The sequence below is a fragment of the Microcaecilia unicolor genome, chromosome 5 (genome assembly GCF_901765095.1).
Source record: "Microcaecilia unicolor chromosome 5, aMicUni1.1, whole genome shotgun sequence".
NCBI lineage: Eukaryota > Metazoa > Chordata > Amphibia > Gymnophiona > Siphonopidae > Microcaecilia > Microcaecilia unicolor.
Genome location: NC_044035.1, coordinates 362,790,772 through 362,810,921, shown reverse-complemented (window position 1 = coordinate 362,810,921; position 20,150 = coordinate 362,790,772). Strand labels below are relative to the sequence as shown.

The 20,150-nt window shown below is 43.6% G+C and overlaps 2 protein-coding genes across 2 annotated transcripts in view; both read right to left on the bottom strand.

The window, feature by feature from the left end:
* Positions 1-444, bottom strand: part of LOC115471377 (polycystic kidney disease protein 1-like 3) — a 120,919-nt gene extending 120,475 nt beyond the window's left edge. Inside the window, exon 1 of the mRNA XM_030205074.1 lies at positions 297-444. Coding sequence (XP_030060934.1) covers positions 297-444 — 148 coding nt within the window. The remainder of the gene's footprint in view (positions 1-296) is intronic.
* Positions 445-10,636: 10,192 nt separating this feature from the next.
* Positions 10,637-20,150, bottom strand: part of LOC115471006 (polycystic kidney disease protein 1-like 2) — a 99,104-nt gene continuing 89,590 nt past the window's right edge. The window contains exons 20-22 of the mRNA XM_030204674.1: positions 17,693-17,909; positions 14,479-14,563; positions 10,637-12,515 (exon numbers count right to left, since the gene is read on the bottom strand). Of these exons, the coding sequence (XP_030060534.1) occupies positions 12,469-12,515; positions 14,479-14,563; positions 17,693-17,909 (349 nt within the window). The 3' untranslated portion in view covers positions 10,637-12,468. The remainder of the gene's footprint in view (positions 12,516-14,478; positions 14,564-17,692; positions 17,910-20,150) is intronic.

The following is a 20,150-nucleotide window of genomic DNA, read 5'->3' as shown; positions in this document are numbered from 1 at the left end:
ATTTGATTTTCCGCTTTTACTCACTAGTAGGACAAAGCGGTTTACAAATTACGGAATAAGATAATTTAAAAGATAGAATGGAATGCCAAATTAAAATAGGAGAGCAACATTCTCACCAGGGATGAAGAAATAAAATAAAATATGTGTAAAGGAAGGCTGGGGACTACTTTCTACACATGCAATTCATAGGAGCCATTTCCTACATGTAAAACATGGTTTATATAAGAAAAAGATGGAAGAAATTGCCCCGATAGTGAGGAATGGGTCAGATATATCTGCAAATAATATTTGCTTACTTGACAGTTTTCTGTTCTGTCCTTCAGAGATTTCTCCCAGGGCTGTCTTACTGTTCCAGACACTGTGATGAGGCTGCAGACCTTCTTTCTCTACTGTGGGTTTTTTCCTGCAAGACAGCTGAAGTAGAGGAAAAGAACATCTAGCCATGTAGCTTGGCCATTAGTTCGATACAGAGCTTGGCTACTCAGAGCAGAGTCTGGCAGTTGCTGAACAATACCCCATGGAAAAATAGAGTTCTTCACGTCCACTATCAAAGGATGTCCCAATGCCTCCTCTTTTACACACTCTAATCAACTCGTCTCCTAGAAATCTCCTGCGGCCCTACCTCAGCACAAGTTGATAATCAAGTTTTTACACCGAAGCCACTTACCAAACTCGCAGATGAAATAAAATTCCTGTGAGCACTTTTCTGTTACCGACCATAGCACAGAAGAGTTACTGACGATATAACTGCATTGAGCAGGGAGAAAAGCGGGGAAGTTGACATTCCACCTTGAAATTCCTATGAGGAAAAGAAAGCAATAGGAACTGTCTCCTTGGCTTAGGAATTACTTACAAGTGTTCCTGATATTTTATTTAGCCTTCAATCCATTTAGGGGCAGAGTTATCGTGTGCTACCATAGATGACCGACTTTACTACTGGCACAGGACCTGTTTTATGCAATTACCCTAGTTGCAATAACACATCTTAACCGTAGCCCACCTTGATAACTTCTCCCCTTAATATGTAGAGCTAAAGGATCAGCAAAACAAGTTGTAATTGACAGTTCAATAAAAAAAATTCTTCTTATAGTTATTTTGTTGATTTTAGCTCTACTGAAAAATATGAAAATTCTCAGGTTCTCCCTCAAATTTTATTACATATAGAATTACCCAGCATCATCTCCAAGTAACAAATGGAAAATGCAGCAGAGTTCAAGACCCATCTACTATGCCCAATTTACTTATTTGCAGTGCCACAGACCCCTCCTCACCTACAGCAATACCAGAAGAAAGACCTACCACCGCCTCACCTACAGCAATTCCAGAAGAAAGGCCCACCACCTCCTCACCTACAGCAATACCAGAAGAAAGGCCCACCACATCCTCAGCACCTCCTTGCCTACAGCAATACCAGAAGAAAGACCCACCACATCCTCACCTACAGCAATACCAAAAGAAAGATCCACCATATCCTCACCATCTCCTCACCTACAGCAATACCAGAAGAAAGACCTACCACCGCCTCACCTACAGCAATTCCAGAAGGCCCACCACATCCTCACCACCTCCTCACCTACAACAATACCAGAAGGCCCACCACATCCTCACCACCTCCCCATCTACAGCAATACCAGAAGAAGACCTACCACCGCCTCACCTACAGCAATACCAGAAGAAAGACCCACCACATCCTCACCACCTCCTCACCTGTAGTAATAACTCCCCCCATTTCCTCCCATCCATGTAGGTCCTCTCAAGCCTACCTTTTAATCATTGGTAGTGTAATGGGGTCCTGTGGGCTGGAGCAATGTCCTCTTGCTGCTCCTCGGTGTCGTCTGAAGCATACATGACCAAAAGTCTTTGCTCTGCTAGTTCAAATGCTAATCCTACCACATCTGGATTACTGTAATGTAATGTAATGGTTTGCCACTGTTGGAAACAGGATAATGGGCTAGATGGACCATTACTACTCTTTGAGATTCTGCATGGAATCTGGTTACTCTGTGGATTCCAAAATGTTGCTATTCTTTGGGGTTCTACATGGAATGTTGCTATTCTTTGGGGTTCTACATGGAATGTTGCTATTCTTTGAGATTCTGCATGGAATCTGGTTACTCTTTGGGATTCCAGAATGTTGCTATTCTTTAGGGTTCTACATGGAATGTTGCCACGATTTGGGTTTCTGCCAGGTACTTGTGACCTGGATCGGCCACTGTTGGAAGCAGGATACTGGGCTACATGGACCATTGGTCTGACCCAGTATGGGTATTTTTAAGTTCTTAGGGTTAGCCCCGAACAGGTGATATAACCAGCCAGGAGCCATTTGCGGCCAGTTACATCAGTTTGAATATTAACCCCTTTATGCTACTCTACTGACACCGCCTTGGGTGAATTTCTTCATAAAGGTTAATGAATCCCATAAATAATACATTGACACGAATCGTGCACCCATTCATTCTCTGCTTAGTGCATGCACTACATTTTTAAGGGCCACCAGCAACCTGAACTCCTCCTAAGGAGCAGCACATTCCTTCTGAACCGACTGAGTGCCTTACCATGATCTGCCGATGCCAATCTGATCCACCAGTTCACGCCCACACCCAGGTGGCTCCATAGAAAAGTGTGAGCCTGTAGGATCCCTGCCACAGCAAGGACCCCTCCTTGAGCCCTGCACCAGCTCTGAGCCCTCCAGAAGCTAAACTGAAGCCTAACAAACTCATAACAGGAATTTCCCTGCTGCTGCTGGTGCTCTAAGCACTGCAGTGTGACTTGTGTAAGGCAGGAAAGAGCAGGAAGAGTCCCCCAAGTCCCATCCTGTAGACGCAGTGCAGCTTCTCCCAGCTCATGCTGCCCTTTTAATGAACCTCTACTCCTTGTATCCATACACAGAGCAGCTCAAGTTTCAGGACAGCAGCTGCCCAGAGAACAAAGAAGAAAAGATGCGACTCTGACCCATAGAACAAACCAACCAGCCTGGAAAACGCAGTCCTTAGTGCCTTTGTCTACTCAGTGAAATAATAGGTTATTTCATTCCTCCCAAGCCCTGTTCTCTTTTAACCTAGGGAGAGTAATTTTCCAAAATATTGTGACAGGTAAACAGAGCCGTAGCTGCAGAAATCCTGCTTTCATTGCAAGGAAACATGTGAGGCTGAGAGTGTGATTCCAGAACTCAGGGCCTCGATCCAGATGCCCTGGGGTTGCGCAGAAGCCTATTCCATGATGGAACTAGAATACACTGTATAATGCGGTATCAGTGCGCCTAAGGTTTAGCTCTTAAAAGGTGGTTGGTCACTTACAACCGCCATACTGCTGACGTAAACCCGAGAGCCTCAGTGTGGCAGAGACACATAACTTACAGTACTGTGTAAGTTAGATAGTAAGTGATGTCCCGCCTAAGTCCCTCTGTGCTTTGCCTGGGTGTACACCGGGCTGCCAGGGGCGTAGCTATGGGTGGACCTGGGCCCACCCACTTTGAGCTCAGGCCTACCCATCAGCAGTGCACTCCATAGGCGCCCAGAATATAAAGCTCGGGGAGGCAGTTTTTCCCACCAGCTGCTGCTTCACTGTTATTGCCCCCACCCCCGTCTTCTCAAATATAATTTCCGTTTTTGGAGGACGCAGGGCTGGCTGTAGGAAGTATCCGATATCTGAGGAAGGCGGGGCCGGCCCGCAGGAAACAGCCGCAACATGCAAAGAGTCTCGGTCCAGTGTGGCTTTGCTGTAGAATAAAAACGCGGCCTAGAAGTGATAGTAAGCAAGAGAGGGAACAAAACTTGCAGAATGCCAGCGGGGGGTGGAGGCAATAGCAGTGAAGTAGCAGCCAGTGGAGAAGCCGCTTCCCCAAGCTGTATATTCTGCAGTATGCCGGTGGTGGGTGGCTTTAGGGAGGGTGTGGGGGAGTAAGATGAGCAATGCTAGGACAAGTGGAGAAATAATTGTTGGACATGTGGGGGATGGGGGAGTGAGATGCTGTATGGGGAAAAGACGGAGTGGTGGGGGGGAAGGAAATTGCTTTACATGGGTGGGGAGAGGCTGCACAGGAGTGGAGAAGGACAAGAGAGGGAAAACAATGCTGGACAAGGTTAGTGGAGGGAGGAAAGTGTTGGACATGGCAGAGGAGGGGAGGGAGGGTGAGAATGGAGGGGGAAATGTTGAACATGGTGCAGTGGGGTGGGGAGGGAGAAATGTTAGTGTGCAAGACAGAGAGATGGTAGAGAATGGCAGAGGAGGAAGGAAGAGAGGAGGAGAGATGTTGGGACATGGGGTGGAGGAGAAGGAAGGAGAAATGCTGCACAAGCGGGGATAGGAGAGGAAAGAGGGAGATGTTGGACTGAGGGAGGGAAGAGAGTGGGATATGCTGGATGGGAGGGGGCAGGAGGGAAGAACGAAGGGAACAGGAAGATGTGTGGGAGAGGAGGGAAGGGACAGGGCGATGTCAGGCTATGAGGGTAGGGTGGGGAGAAAGAGGAATCAGCTGTAGGCTAGAAAGGTGGAGGGTGGGAGCAATAGGAATGGTTGGAGAGGTAAGGGGGTAGGGGGTGGCAAAGAAAATGAATGAGAGGCTAGTGATTACAGGGGTAGAAATATGGCAATGGTTGATTAAATTGAAGATGGAAGGAATGGAAGTCTGGGAAAATGGGAACAGGAATGCTAGTGGGTGAAAGAAGGAGACGGAATGTGATAGGTATCTGAAAAGTAAAGAAGGAAAAGGGTTAGAAAGAAAGAGAGTGAAATTTGAGTGGACAGAGAGCAGAAGAGAAAAAGAGGAAAGAGCTAAGATGAAATGATCAATATGTCAGAGGCATGTGTAGTGAGGACATGGAACAAGAGGAGAAAAGACAAATAGACAGCAGCTGATGGAAGGAGAATTAGCAGAAGACACAGGAAAGCGGGAAAGAGAAACTGGAACCAGCCTGATGGAATAATAAAATGTCCAGACAACAAATGTAATATGTGCATAGCGGATGTCTTTTACTGTGCTCAATAGAAAAGGAAATGCATTTCTGTTTTTATTTCTCTGCTGTTGCAGTACATGCCGAGCTTCCCCGTTCAGTTTTTGTCTACATATTTTTATTTCTAATTTGTGATCCCTTGTTTCTGTATTTGGTGAGGGTCTGTTGGTGTGATTAGAATGGGCTGTACTTCCTTCCAGTCACTCCCTTCCGTGACTCTTCACAGGGACTTAATCTCTTCACTAATCCCAATTTAACAGGGGATTACATGCATATTTACAGAATAGAGTTTACGTGACATTATGTGGCAGTGTTACTGTCCAGGTTATAAGTTGCCCTCTAGGAGGGTATTTCCCTAACAGAATGCCTGGTAAGAAGCTGCGCTTTTTTCTTTAGAGAATACAAGCCTAAACGAATACATTTAGATGTGTTTACGCCAGGCCATAGTGGCCGCAGAGACCGGTGAATTTCTGGAAGTTTCAGCCCCTCCCATATAATTACACACTGCGGTAAGCGCTGTGTGGTTACTACACCTTTACAAGAACTCGGGCATACTGCAGTACAATCCCAATCTGTGCGCAAACCACATGCAAAAATGCTTCTATTTGTTTTATGGAAGGGGATTATCTGAGGGCAGAGAGTGGACATTATCCGTTATTGCATCTCCATTATCACACGCTACTGATCAGCCCAGGATTAGTGAGTCAGCCCTTAGCATCTACGAAACTGGTATTGGTAAGGGCTAATTATATTTCATGGCAACATCACTGCATGGCCATGAATGCAAATAATGGAAAATTGTTCGTATTCCTGCAGTGGTAAAAATGTTTTAGCGCTTGGGAAAGACTTATATAAGGGTTCCACTAAGGCCAATTTTTTACTGCAGCTTAGTAAAAGGGCTGTTATGTGGTTTATATGAGTATATTACTGATAACGTTTCTGCATCTGTCTGTTCATCCTGGCCAGGTTGACGGTAGTGCACTCCTATCGCTATCCTTTTCCCCTTTGTTTTAAAAGTATTTCCATGTAACTTCATCAAGTGTCCCCTGGTCCTTGTACATTTTGGAAGAGTGAAAAATTGATTCACTTCTACCTGTTCTTCACAGTATTTTATAGACCTCAATTACATCCCACCTCAGCCGTCCCTTTTCAAAGCTGAGGAGCCTTAACCTCTTTAGCCTTTCCTCATACGAGAGCAGTTCCGTCACCTTTATCATTTTGGTCACTCTTCTTGAACCTTTTCTAATTCCGCTATATCTTTTTGAGATACGATGACCAGAACTGACACAGTACTCAAGGTGAGGTCACATCATGGAGTGATACAGGGGTATTATAATATTTTTGGTCTTATTTTGCATCCTCTCCAATAATTCCTAGCATCCTGTTCAGTGGCGTTCCTAGGGGCGCTGACCACCGGGGCGGATCGCTGATGCGCCCCGCCCCCCCGGGTGCAGTGCCCCCCCCCCCGGAACAGTGCGACCACCCCCAGCGAAATAACCCCCCGGGTGCAGCGTGACCCCCCGGCGAAAAGCTGCTGGGGGGGGGGGGTGCCGCGCGCCTGTCGGCTCTTCGTTTCCATGCTCCCTCTGCCCCGGAACAGGAAGTAACCTGTTCCGGGGCAGAGGGAGCATGAAAACGAAGAGTCGATAGGCGCGCGGCACCCCCCCAGCGGCGTCCACCCAGGGTGGACCGCCCCCACCCGCCCCCGCCCTTGGTACGCCACTGATCCTGTTTACTTTTTGTCCGCCACTGCACACTGGGCAGAAGATTTCAGCATATTGTCTACAATGACACCTAAGTCTTTGTCCTTGAGTGCTGACTTCTAATGTGGACCCTAGCATCGGATAACTATGATTCAGATTATTCTTCCCAATGTGCATCACTTTGCATTTCTCCACATTAAATTTCATCTGCCACTGGATGCCCAGTCTTCCAGGAGGTCTTTTACTAAAGCTTAACTCAAGTTATCTGCAGCAGGTCCACAGGAATAAAATGGGCCCTAATGCAGATAACTCAAGCTAAGCTTTAGTAAAAGATGACCTCCCCCTAGTTTCCTAAGATCTTCCTATGATTTTTCACAATCCACATGTGTTTTGACAACTTTCAATAGTTATGTGTCATCTGCAAATTTAATCACCTGTTTCCAAGTTAATTTATAAATATGTTAAATAGCACCGGTTCCAGTACAGATCCCTGTGGCACTCAACTATTCACCCTCCCCCATTAAGAAAAATGGTCATTTAACCCTACCCTCTGTTTTCTGTCCAATAATCAATTCCTAATCCACACCAGAACCTTGCCTCCTATCCCATGACTCTTTAATTTTCTCAGGAGTCTCTCATGAGGAACTTTATCCAAAGCTTTCTGAAAATCTAGATACACTACATCAACTGACTCACCTTTATCCACATGTTTAGTCTCGCCTTCTAAGAAATTATGCAAATTCAAGACTTCCCTTGATTGAACCCATGCCAACTCTGTCCCATTAAACCTTGTTTATTTATGTGTTCCATAAATGTATTCTTTATTATAATTTCCACTATTTTCTCCGGACTGAAGTCAGTTTTACCGGTCTATAATTTCCTGGATCACCCCTGGAACCCTTTTTAAAAATCAACATTACATTGGCCGCTCTCCAGTCTTCAGGTACTACAGACGATTTTAACCACAGGTTACAGATCAGCAATTTCATGTCTGAATTCCTTCAGTACCCTGGGGTAACCCCACAAACAAAGCATTACAATAATCAATGTGTGAAGTTACATAAAGCAAGTGAGCAAAATCAGACTCTGTACTGGAACAATGTTTGCAAGATCATTCTTGAAATTGACAGCTGTTATGTTAGGAGTTGTAGGTATAATGCAGCCCTTGTAGTTCAAGGTTAATCTTGTTTGTTTGCTTTTTGTTTTTGCTTGAATTTGTACGCTCCCTTGCTTGATGTGGCTGATTGGCTTATTTTGGTGTTACTATATTTAGATTTATTTTCTTTGTTAAAATCACTATATTTGGTTTTCTGCATTTTTTTCTTTAAGTTTATGGCAAATTGCAATTTTCAAAAATGCATTAATTAAAAAAAATATCAGACTCTGTTAAATATAGTAACATAGTAAATGATGGCAGATAAAGACCTGCACTGCCCACCCAGTGTGCCCAACAAGATAAACTCATTACATATGGTATGTGATACTTCATATGTGTATCTGGTCATGATTTATCCTTGCCATTTTCAGTGCATAGACCGTAGAAGTCTGCCCAACACTGCCCTTGTTCTAAAATTTCTGAAGTTAACGTCCGCAGATCCTGAACAGTTCCACTCTAGCCCATCCAAATCTATTCAGCCACGATCAGGGCACAGATCTTAGAAATCTGCCCAGCTGGCTTTGTTCTCCAACTTCTGAAGCTGAATCTGTTCAGCCATGACCACAGCACAGACCGTAGATGTCTGCCCAGCACTGGCTTTGCTTCCTGATCTCTGCTAAGCTTCTTTGGATCCATTCCTTCTAAACAGGATTCTTTTGTGTTTATCTCATGCATTTTTGAATTCCATTACTTTTTCATCTCCACCACCTCCCATGGGAGGGCATTCCACATATCCACCACCCTCTCCGTGAAAAAAATACTTCCTGACACTAGTCCTGAGTCTGCCCCCCTTCAACCTCAATTCGTGTCCTCTAGTTCTACCGCCTTCCTGTCTCTGGAAAAAGGTTTTTGTTTGTGGATTAACCCATTAGTGCCCAATGTTCCCATAATAAAATCCCAAATGGGAATGTTGGGCACTAATGGGTTAATACCTTTCAAATATTTGAATGTCTGTATTATACCATCCCTGTTTCTCCTTTCCTCCATGTTCAAGTCATTCGATGGCATGTCCTTTGCCACAGGGCACGTGTATGAGTACAGCCAGCCATGGTGCAAGGCAGAGTATGCAAATATGCGCATAAATTACAGTACTGTATAATTTACATGTGACCCTTTACATCAGCTGTAGGTCTAATGGAAATGACTGTGCCCTAAATGCCAGCACTTTTTTTGCCCCTTATGAAGGACAATGAGGTGTAGATTGTTCTGTATAGAATAGACTTGAAATAGGCGCTGTTTACCTTCTTACCCTATGGAATTACCCTGCAGCCAAAAAGCTGCCCTAGATCAAAGTGCTGAGGTACGCAGCAAGGGGGCAGTTTATTACAAGGACCACAATTTTAAGCAGCTACATGCTGTGCATCGAGTACTAATTTATAATGCAGTCTGATAAAATAGCAGGGTAAATCTGCATCGATATGCCTGACTGTAGTCTGAACCATTTACACCATGGGAATTGCAGGGCGCATGGAGGTGCACTGAAATGTGTAACAGTATTGTTCAAGTTCCACATCAGTCCCACTCAGGTCTCGCACGTGGACGTCCCCCTGGCATAGTTATTGAATAGTGCTGAGTAATGAGCTATAAAAGTGCATTTTCACACTTATCAGTTTTGTGCACGTTCAGCACCAGGGTATGGTTAAGGAAGTCCACATACAAAAGTCCCCTGATTACAGTTACAAGTACTGGCACTTACCATGTAATTGTGACCTGTGTTTGCGTAGGGACTAGTCGGGCACTATGTGGATTCTATAAATGTAAGAGGAGGTGCACGGGCAAAGCATGAGTGCATCTACGTTTCTATGGGGACGCCCAGGAGAAGCTAAGTAGAGCTGCATCTCTCGTCTCACACTAGGATGCACATGTCTGAATAGAAGAGCACTCAGTGCAGATAAATCTGACACATGGTGCACAATTTTAACTTCACACCTCATTTTAGGCACCCAAATACTTCGTGCTGTGCACTAATTGTACAACAGGATATGGGCACGCCTGAGCCGTTAAGAGGATATTAGCACAAGTCACCATCGCTGCCCCTTATCTGAGGTGTGAACAATTAGCCATGGTGAATGGCTGGTATAAATCGTCACGCTTAAGTGTGCAAGTGGACATGTGTAACTGAGAATGTTCTATAACTCAAGCGTGTTACTTGCTGCCACACCCGTTCCTGCTCATGCTTCTCCCATGTATCCCACCCACCTTTCAGTGACAGGATAGACCAATGCCTAGTGTGTTTATTTGTGAAACTGGCAATTAAGGGCACCTTTGAGGCTTGTACAGCACCTTACTCTAACTATGAGCTTAGAGAATTACCCCGAGGTGTAGGTAGGGGTTGTAAGGGGAGCAGCCGCTCCCCCAAATGGATATTGAATGAAACAGCATCTATGTGGATTAGGCCTGCAGCTGTTTTACAAAACATCTGCTCCCCCTGACGTGAAAACCTGGCTACACTTCTGGAATTACCCCATAGCTGCCGGAAGGGTCCATGAATATTCAGCACTCCTAACAGTCTGCGTAGCATCGTTGAATATTTCTGAATTTTGGAAAAAGCCACATTCTGGCATGGCTGAATATTACCCCAAAATAAAGTAAATAAAGCTTATGTGATATATTTAGACTTAGAAAAAAAGAATGTTAAAAAAAGTAGCTTCGGATGGCATTAATGAATGGCAATACTCCACACTGTACAATTCAAATTAATCTATTTATTATTTCTGAATTAGATGCAGTGGTGAAAAGTGTGAATATTATAGAGATATGAAAAAGGGACCTGAACAAGCTGGGAAAATGAGGCTTCATGGGGATGAATCTGTTTATTTCCTTGTTCATTAAAATTTATAGACCATTAATACCAGCCAAAAGCTTGTTCTAAGCAGTTTAGAGATACACATGTATCATAAAAGGACACTTCTGGGTGAATTACAAGCATAATTTTAACTTCTACGTAAATACACAAACACTTTTCCAGATATATCCTAGTGTACTGTCTATGAGCTACTCTGAAACACCCATTTAATTTACATAACATGAATCTGAAAGGGAGAGGATTCACAGGGGCGCAGCAAGGGCAAGATGTAGGCGGGGCTACAGGATATTGAAAATTATGCGGGAACCTCCCACACTTAGATGATCGTAATTACACCAGCTTTAAGGCTGACATATAAGTACCAGCATCTAAATTTGAGTCACATTGACAGCTAGTTTGGTTTGTATTCTATTTGTTGCATTTGTATCCCACATTTCCCCACCTATTTGCAGACTCAATGTGGCTTACAATAATGCATCATAACAAGCGTCTATCAAGAGTAGATAAATGATTGGTTACATAAAGAACAGGTGTAACAAAATGGATATAATCAATTCAAAAAAACATATCAGAAACAGTAAGATTATCAAGTAATTGGTGATGTGTTAGAGTTCACAGGATATGACTCATTCAGAAAGCAATGAAAGACTACATTCTGGGGGAGACGTAGCCTAAACCTCGGATGGAAGAGCAATCTGCTCTACAGGTACATCACACAACTTGCACAGGAACTTTAAAAGTTATAGCTAAGAGATTAAGAGAAAAGGTCAGTCATTGAGATCAGCCAAAGAGATTAGGAGAAAAGTTCTGCCAAGGAGATTAGGCGAAAGGTTCAGCCACTGAAATTAGGAGAAAAGGTCAATCATTGAGATTAGGAGAAAAGGTGATTTATATTTAGGTGACTATAACTACGTTGCTGAAGTCTCTTGATTTTAGTGTTGTAAATGGACACTTAGCTATGCAGAGGATCTATTTGATATAAATTGATCACAGATTTGCTATGATCATGTTCATGGGGTCAGGAAGGATATTTCTATCTGGGAAGCACATTACTTAGGCTTTGCATATTCTTACATCCTGGCTCATCAGGAAATAGGGACTGTCTAAAGACATGTGTTCTTTCAACTTTGCTACATGTCCAAGTTAAGTAGGCTGATATAGGCAGAATAAATGCAGGTGAATTGAGGTCACTGAGGCTCGTCATACTGTCAGGCACTATGGCGCATTCAATGACTTGATGGTTGGATGGATGACTGGACTAGTGTTGATCTGGTTGTAGAGGGGTTGATTTATCAAAATTCTTTCCTTATTCAATGTTTATGGAAAAAGTCTATTGCTAATAGAGTGAAGGACTGAAGAACAAAGTGGGGAAGGCTCAGTGGCTCACTGACACTACTGACCGCTGCCAGGATTTGATTTCCACCTCAGGTCTTCCATTCCCTGTTGTAGGCATGCAACAGAGATGACACTCACAGACCCTCAGTGGGGGAAGTTCCAGTTTTCATGCAACAGCCTCATCCAGGGGCTGAATTTAGGGCCTTTGCATGAGGACTCCTGGTGTGTAGTCCATGGATGGGGCTTCCTGCTGTAATGACTGGTTTGTGAGCTGAACAATGCTATAAAATGAAAAAAACCCAGGTAAATTTCAAAGGTCGCTGGATTCCAAGCTTGGTTTTGAGTGAGCAAGAGGAAACTGTCATTCCTCCTAAAAAGAAACATGGATGTGAATCTTTTCCATGCTTGAACTCGACCAATGTCACAATCAAAACTTCAGAGGTGATTAATGGAGGTTCCTCTTTCCGTGTTCTGTGAGCTTTGATTAAAGGTTGGCATTACTTCATCATCTGCTGGTTACAGGTTCGACTCAATGACTCTCTGCTCTCTGGGCACTGCCAAATCTGAAACAATTAAAGATTAGGAAATGGTTTGTATTCTGGCGTATATCACACACAGAAGACCAACTGCTCCACTTACCGATCTGAAGGAAAGGAAAGTGGGATGAGAAGGGAAGGAATATTTATTAAAGAGCTTCGCACAGAAAAAGGGGTTTAGAAGGTTCAGTGCTGATTAAGAAGAGGCTGTGGGAGCATTAATGCACCAGGGCAGCAGTGATGAAGGCTACCTTCAAAATTAGAAAGGAAAGAGAAGCCTGGGCTGCCTTATAGAGAGAATTTTTCAAAGCCATTTCCACTCACAAAACTGGGTTTTATGCACAGAAATGGGGTTCAAGGAAACTGCCCAGCTCATATATATGCACAATTAAGGAGAATTAGAGTCCTAAAGAGTCCCTCCAAGTGTCCCTTTTCATCTTCACTTGTATCTCAAACACTGAAGCAAGTCTTAAACTACGTGTATTTTAAGGTATGTTTGGTGTAACCTGCAGCTTCTGCAACAAGTGTGTCCTGTTCACATTCTGTCCCCTTCCTTGTCCTTCATTCAGATTGGTTCCACCCACCCTACTTAAAGACCCTCCTCTAGCTGTCACTCCTCTAGCAACCCACTTCTCAGGAACAGCCCAAACATTAGGATGAAACACTCAAAAAAACGGAAATCGCTCACTTGATGTCAAACCACAACAAAAGACCAGAAAAGAGAAGAAATACAGAAACCCTAACGAACATCAACTAATGAAAATTACCACTGTCATGCAAACAGAGGATCAATACTTACCAATACCAGTGGGATACATCAACGCCAGATCAGTGGTAAATAAAACAGAAACAAAGGACTGGATAACAGATGAAGACCTCGGTCTGATATTTATTAACGAGACATGGATCCATGATAAAGACCAACCTATTGTCCTGGATCTATGCCCACCAGACTACAAAATCCTACACTGGACCAGAAAAGAGAAAAGAGGCAGAGGTATAGCAATGATCTATAGAGCGGAATCTATAGCCCCACAACTGGAAGTCGCCTCGTTTACAATTAAGGACCAGATTCTACATAATCAACTGTGCTGCATCCTATTCTACAGACCCCCAGGAAACTGGAAAAAGACCCAAACGTCATGGATTTTATTTCTAGCACATGTATAGCCAATCCCAATGCCTTGCTAATAGGAGATATTAATATACACCTAGACAACAAGAAGATAGACAGCTCCAAAGAATGTAGCAAATTCCTTCAAATATGGGACTTCCAACGACTGCCAGTGACCACAATCCGTGTCCAAGGCCATGCCATAGATCTACTAGCCTACGAATTCTCAAAGAATACTAATTTCATAATACAGAGCCTGAGCTGGACAGCATCCCCTTGGTCAGATCACTTTAAGCTAAACATGACCCTTTACTGGAAAGAACATAAAACCCACCCAACATCAACATGAATACCATAAAAATCTTGAGGAAAGATTGATACAAGCAAATTTTAGACAGCCATATACGAAGACAGATGGGAGGGTGATTGATTGGCATCATCTGCTAATACTTCCAGTAATGGCTAATTCCCAGCCGATGTTTCCAGAAGACATGTTCTACAGTGAGTATTTCCATTCTGTGACATCCTTTCTACACATGTGAGCTTACTGTCTTCCATCTTGCAGTCGCATCTGAAGGAAGAGGAATCTATGTGGTCTCACATGCTCAAGAACCTGGATAATTTTAGAATCTTCTTAGAATGGTATAACAAAAACGATCATGTCCTATAAAAACTGCTGTTGTCTTCCAGAGCTCTGAGCAGTGTGAGGGAGCCGAGGTTCATCTCTCATGAGAAACGGTAAAGGGGACCCTTAATATACAAACCCGTGTGCTCCACTTCACTGCACTATTTACTAATGCATGTGGTAAAAGAAAGTTCCTTCACTGATGAGACAAGCATAGAAGGAACCGTTCTGAAGCTTCACTTCACACTAACCTGATAACATTGGTTCAATGTCCAGTTCCTCATCTTCATCCACTTTCTTCAGCACTAGAGCAAAAAAGATGGCAAATCCCACAACCTGTCAAATGAAAAGAGAAGGAGAGAAGGACATGAGAGAGAGAGAGAAGGGCATGGTAAAAGGAGAGAGACAAAGGGATAGAGGGGAAAGGGACATGGTAAAGAGATTGAGAGAGAGAGAGAGAGATTATGAATTGGGAAAAAGGGAGAGAAACAGAGAGAGAAAAGGGATGTGATAAAGAGAGACAGAAACAAAGATAGGAACATGGTAAAGAGACAGAGAGAGAGGGGAAAAGGACATGGTAAATAGAGAAAGAAAAAGCAAGAAGAAAAAGAGAAAAGGGATGTGGTAAAAGGAGAGAGACAAAGGGATAGAGGGGAAAGGGACATGGTAAAGAGATTGAGAGAGAGAGAGAGATTATGAATTGGGAAAAAGGGAGAGAAACAGAGAGAGAAAAGGGATGTGATAAAGAGAGACAGAAACAAAGATAGGAACATGGTAAAGAGACAGAGAGAGAGGGGAAAAGGACATGGTAAATAGAGAAAGAAAAAGCAAGAAGAAAAAGAGAAAAGGGATGTGGTAAAAGGAGAGAGACAAAGGGATAGAGGGGAAAGGGACATGGTAAAGAGATTGAGAGAGAGAGAGAGATTATGAATTGGGAAAAAGGGAGAGAAACAGAGAGAGAAAAGGATGTGATAAAGAGAGACAGAAACAAAGATAGGAACATGGTAAAGAGACAGAGAGAGAGGGGAAAAGGACATGGTAAATAGAGAAAGAAAAAGCAAGAAGAAAAAGAGGAAAAGGGATGTGGTAAAAGGAGAGAGACAAAGGGATAGAGGGGAAAGGGACATGGTAAAGAGATTGAGAGAGAGAGAGAGATTATGAATTGGGAAAAAAGGGAGAGAAACAGAGAGAGAAAAGGGATGTGATAAAGAGAGACAGAAACAAAGATAGGAACATGGTAAGAGACAGAGAGAGAGGGGAAAAGGACATGGTAAATAGAGAAAGAAAAAGCAAGAAGAAAAAGAGAAAAGGGATGTGGTAAAAGGAGAGAGACAAAGGGATAGAGGGGAAAGGGACATGGTAAAGAGATTGAGAGAGAGAGAGAGATATGAATTGGGAAAAAGGGAGAGAAACAGAGAGAGAAAAGGGATGTGATAAAGAGAGACAGAAACAAAGATAGGAACATGGTAAAGAGACAGAGAGAGAGGGGAAAAGGACATGGTAAATAGAGAAAGAAAAAGCAAGAAGAAAAAGAGAAAAGGGATGTGGTAAAAGGAGAGAGACAAAGGGATAGAGGGGAAAGGGACATGGTAAAGAGATTGAGAGAGAGAGAGAGATTATGAATTGGGAAAAAGGGAGAGAAACAGAGAGAGAAAAGGGATGTGATAAAGAGAGACAGAAACAAAGATAGGAACATGGTAAAGAGACAGAGAGAGAGAGAGAGAGAGGGGGGGGGGGGGGAAAGGACATGGTAAATAGAGAAAGAAAAAGCAAGAAGAAAAAGAGAAAAGGGATGTGGTAAAGAGAGAGAGACAAAGATAGAGAAAGAAATAACTTTGCTTAATATGATCTTAATGTTTCCATTCTGTCAGTGACATAAGCTGAATTTAAGTGTATAGAAGAGAGAAATCACAGGTTCTCTTCACTAACTTTAGAAACCATGTCTCCAGTGTGGTCAGACCCACCTTTATGGAAACTGAGAGCTGTAAGTCTTATTTGAACTGACAAAAATCTCCAATATCCGATTCATTCTTTAATTTTCAATACTTTTTGCTTGCTGGGCTGGAAGTGTCACTCCATAACGGACTTCAAACTGCTCTAATTAGTGGTCAGTTCCTCTGTAGAACTAGCAGAAGGGATCTTGTCACCCCTTTATTACAGACGCTTCACTGGCTATTTCTTACCATATTTATTTATTTATTTGTTGCATTTGTATCTCACATTTTCCCACCTTTTTGCAGGCTCAATGTGACTTACATAATACTGTTAACGGCGTTAGCCGATTCCGGTCTGAACAAATACATGGTATTTAGATTGTAAGCTCCTTTGAGCAGGGACCGTCCTTCTTTGTTCAATTTGTACAGCGTTGCGTAACCCTAGTAGCGCTCTAGAAATGTTAAGTAGTAGTAGTAGTAGTAATACAAGGTGATATTGTGGTAGATAAAGGTACGTGTATGGTAGGTACAATGGGGGGGGGGGGGGGGAGGAAGATCCAGTTAATGACCTTTATGTTCGTTCTTTGGTTGCATTGTGTCGCAGGTGTCCATGTATTTTTATGTTGGGTCGGTAGGGTATGCTCTTTTGAACAGGACCGTTTTTAGTGATATGCTTTGATGTCCCCATGCATACTTCCTACCCACCCCCCTCCTCCCACCCTGTCAGACTGTCATAGTAATGCTTGAATGTTTTCACTTATATACACTGTCAGCTAGCACATTTGCTTATTTCCGATCTGAGGAAGAAGGGCAACCTTCGAAAGCTAATCAAGAAATGTATTAAGTTATGTCCAATAAAAAAGGTATCATCTTATTTTCTTTTCCATGTTTTATTTTGTTTGATTTCTATTGATAACCTTAAGAGTGGACTAACACAGCTACCACACTCCTCTACTAGTGATTTCCGGAAATTAAGGTGGTCTGGCATAGTTTTTACTATTTTTGGCAGTGCGTTCCATAGTTCTGCGCTTAAGTAGGAAAAGCTGGATGCATAGGTGGATTTATATTTTGAGTCCTTTGTTGCTTGGGTAGTAGAGGTTTAGGTAGTGGAGGTTTAAGATCCTGCTACTGGCTTATCAAGTCTCCCAGGAAGGCTGAGACAGCTCACTCTGCTGGGTATCCTTTCAGATCCTCTTGGCTGCACCTGTCCTGTCTTCCTGGACTGTCCTTGTCGCACAGTATTCACCTTTTTGGCCCCTCACATATGTAACAGGCCCCCAGCTGATATCAGATCACAAACTATGAGTTAAAGATTCAGCCGGCAGCAGTCAAGTGGTTTTTTTGCCGCTGGTGGCATTATGCCCCAATATTCGATGCCAGGCCATGTCCGGACGGAGACACAATCTCCGGGTTTGTTTTTGTAATTTTGTGTTTTACCTCCCTACTTTTTCTGTTTTATGCCCCCCCCCCCCCCCGGTATATTTCTGCAGGTGCCCCCAGTGCAGGATGATGCTGCCCCTCATGTTCCCACCTTTAGTGGTTGTAAAATGAAGATGTTCTGGAAGAGGGAGAGCATCATGGAGATAATCCAGCGAATGGAGCTCTGACGTCCGTAGACGAAGCCATACATCATGCTGAAATACACTGAAATCCCACTAATGGACAACAGGAGGAACCAGCCGATGAAGATGAACCACCAGGGTAAGGACTTCTGCACCTTAGCTTTCTGCTTCAGAGCAAAGCTACGCCTGTATCAGGAGCAGAGAAAGCAGAGCTCAGTCCAACTCAATAAACAGAATGAATAAAAAGGTGAAATAAACGAGTAGCAAAGCACTAGCTTTGGCTAAAATTGAATGTTAACTCTAACTCAAACCTCTAAGTCATTCAAGAACACATTCCCCATTCAGCTATATCTACTAACCCACTCTATAACTACTGCCACCAAGAACCCATTCCCACCTACTAACCTACTCTATAATCACATCTACTTATCCAAGAACCCATTCCCCCTCACCTAATTATCTCCCATCCACCTAACTATCCCCCAGTCATTCACTAGTCCAGCTAGTAAGTGGATGAAGCTAGGGAGGTGAGTGGATGGTGTTAGTCAGCCAGTGGGTGGGTAGGTTCCAGTGTCAAGTTGCTCTGACTCAGGGGCCCCTGTCTTGGATAGTCTAGTGCTTAATCTTTTTACAGGAAAACTCTGAGCCGGCGCTGAACAGCGTGCATCGGTTGCTGCTTGCTGCCAGTGAAAAAGTGGTGTTTAAAAGGTATACAGGTGGAGGGATGCTGGGAGTTTTCAGCAGGCAAGATTTGGGGATCTCTGCCAGCCACATCACAGGCCTGGGCCCACCCTAGCTCACTTGAGGCTACACCACTGAAAATCCCTTGATTTAAATAGAATTCGCATGTAGGTGGACACGCCATAAAATTACAGGGAAATACATTTAAAACAAGTAGGGCAAATATTCTTTCACTCAAAGAATAGTTAAGCTCTGGAACTTGCTGCAGGAGGATATAATAACAGCTGTTAATGCATCTGGGAGTGGAGGAGTAGCCTAATGGTTAGTGCAGCAGGCTTTGATCCTGGCAACCTGGGTTCACTTCCCACTACAGTTCCTTATTTTATTTTTATTTATTTAGGTTTTGCTCACACCTTTTTCAGTAGTAGCTCAAGGTGAGTTACATTCAGGTACTCTGGATATTTCTCTGTCCCAGGAGGGCTCACAATCTAAGTTTGTACCTGAGGCAATGGAGGGTTAAGTGACTTGCCCAAGATCACAAGGAGCAGCAGTGGGATTTGAACCGGCCACCTCTGGATTGCAAGACCGGTGCTCTAACCACTAGGCCACTCCTTCACCCCAAAGAATCTTGTTACTCTTTGGGGTTCTACATGGAATGTTGCTACACTTTGAACTTCTGTATGGAATCTTGTTATTCTTTAGAATTCTAGAATCTTTATTTAGATTTTGCTCACACCTTTTTCAGTAGTTGCTCAAAGTGAGTTACATTCAGGTACTCTGGATATTTCTCTGTCCCAGGAGGGCTCACAATCTAAGTTTGTACCTGAGGCAATGGAGGGTTACGTGACTTGCCCAAGATCACAAGGAGCAGCAGCAGGATTTGAACCGGCCACCTCTGGATTGAAGACCAGTGCTCTAACCACTAGGCCATTCCTCCTTGTGACCTTGAGCAAGTCACTTAACCCTCCATTGCCCCAGGTAACAAAACTTAGCTTGTGAGCCCTCTGGGTTTAAAAAAGGTTTGGACAAGGTACTTGTGATCTGGATTGGCCACTGTTGGAAGCAGGACAGATGGACCATTGGTCTGACCCAGTATGGCTACACTTCTAATTTCACTGCACATTTTATGCATGTTTTAACACTCTTTTATGAGTTAAAAACATTTGGACAGATATTCAAAAGAACCTATGTGTTCACCAGTGTATAACTTACTTATCAGTATATTTTAAAACCTAAACATTTAGTACCAAAGTAGCTGTATGTTCAATGCAGTGGTTTTGCCAGAGGGAGACCTTGGGGGCTTTGGCTCCCCACTTTGGTCTCTGGCCTCCTCCAGAATTGCCGAAACCCTGCCAGCCAAATTAATACAGTGCTGCCAGTTCCCTCCTCCTGTAGAAGTTGGCAGCGTGCCGTCAGCCATCGACACTGGCACTTCTCTCTCGTTCCGGAATCGCTGGCTGAGGGCATGCTGCCAATTTTTGCAGGAAGGAAGCAGCACAGAGAGGAGGGGAGTGGCTCGGGCTGGCAGGGCCTTGGCATCCCTGCCAGCAAAGGTATGTTTAGCATGTGCGCATGGAGGGGGGAGAGGAGGAGAGAGGAATGTGTTGCCCTCTCCCCATCCAAACCTGGGTGCCCTCAAAATTGGAGGGCCGGCTACGCCCCTGGTGCAATGCCAGTACACAAACTGATACTAATGCTGAATTTAAATATTAAATGAATTCCATGGCCAGCTTTTAACTTAAGCCA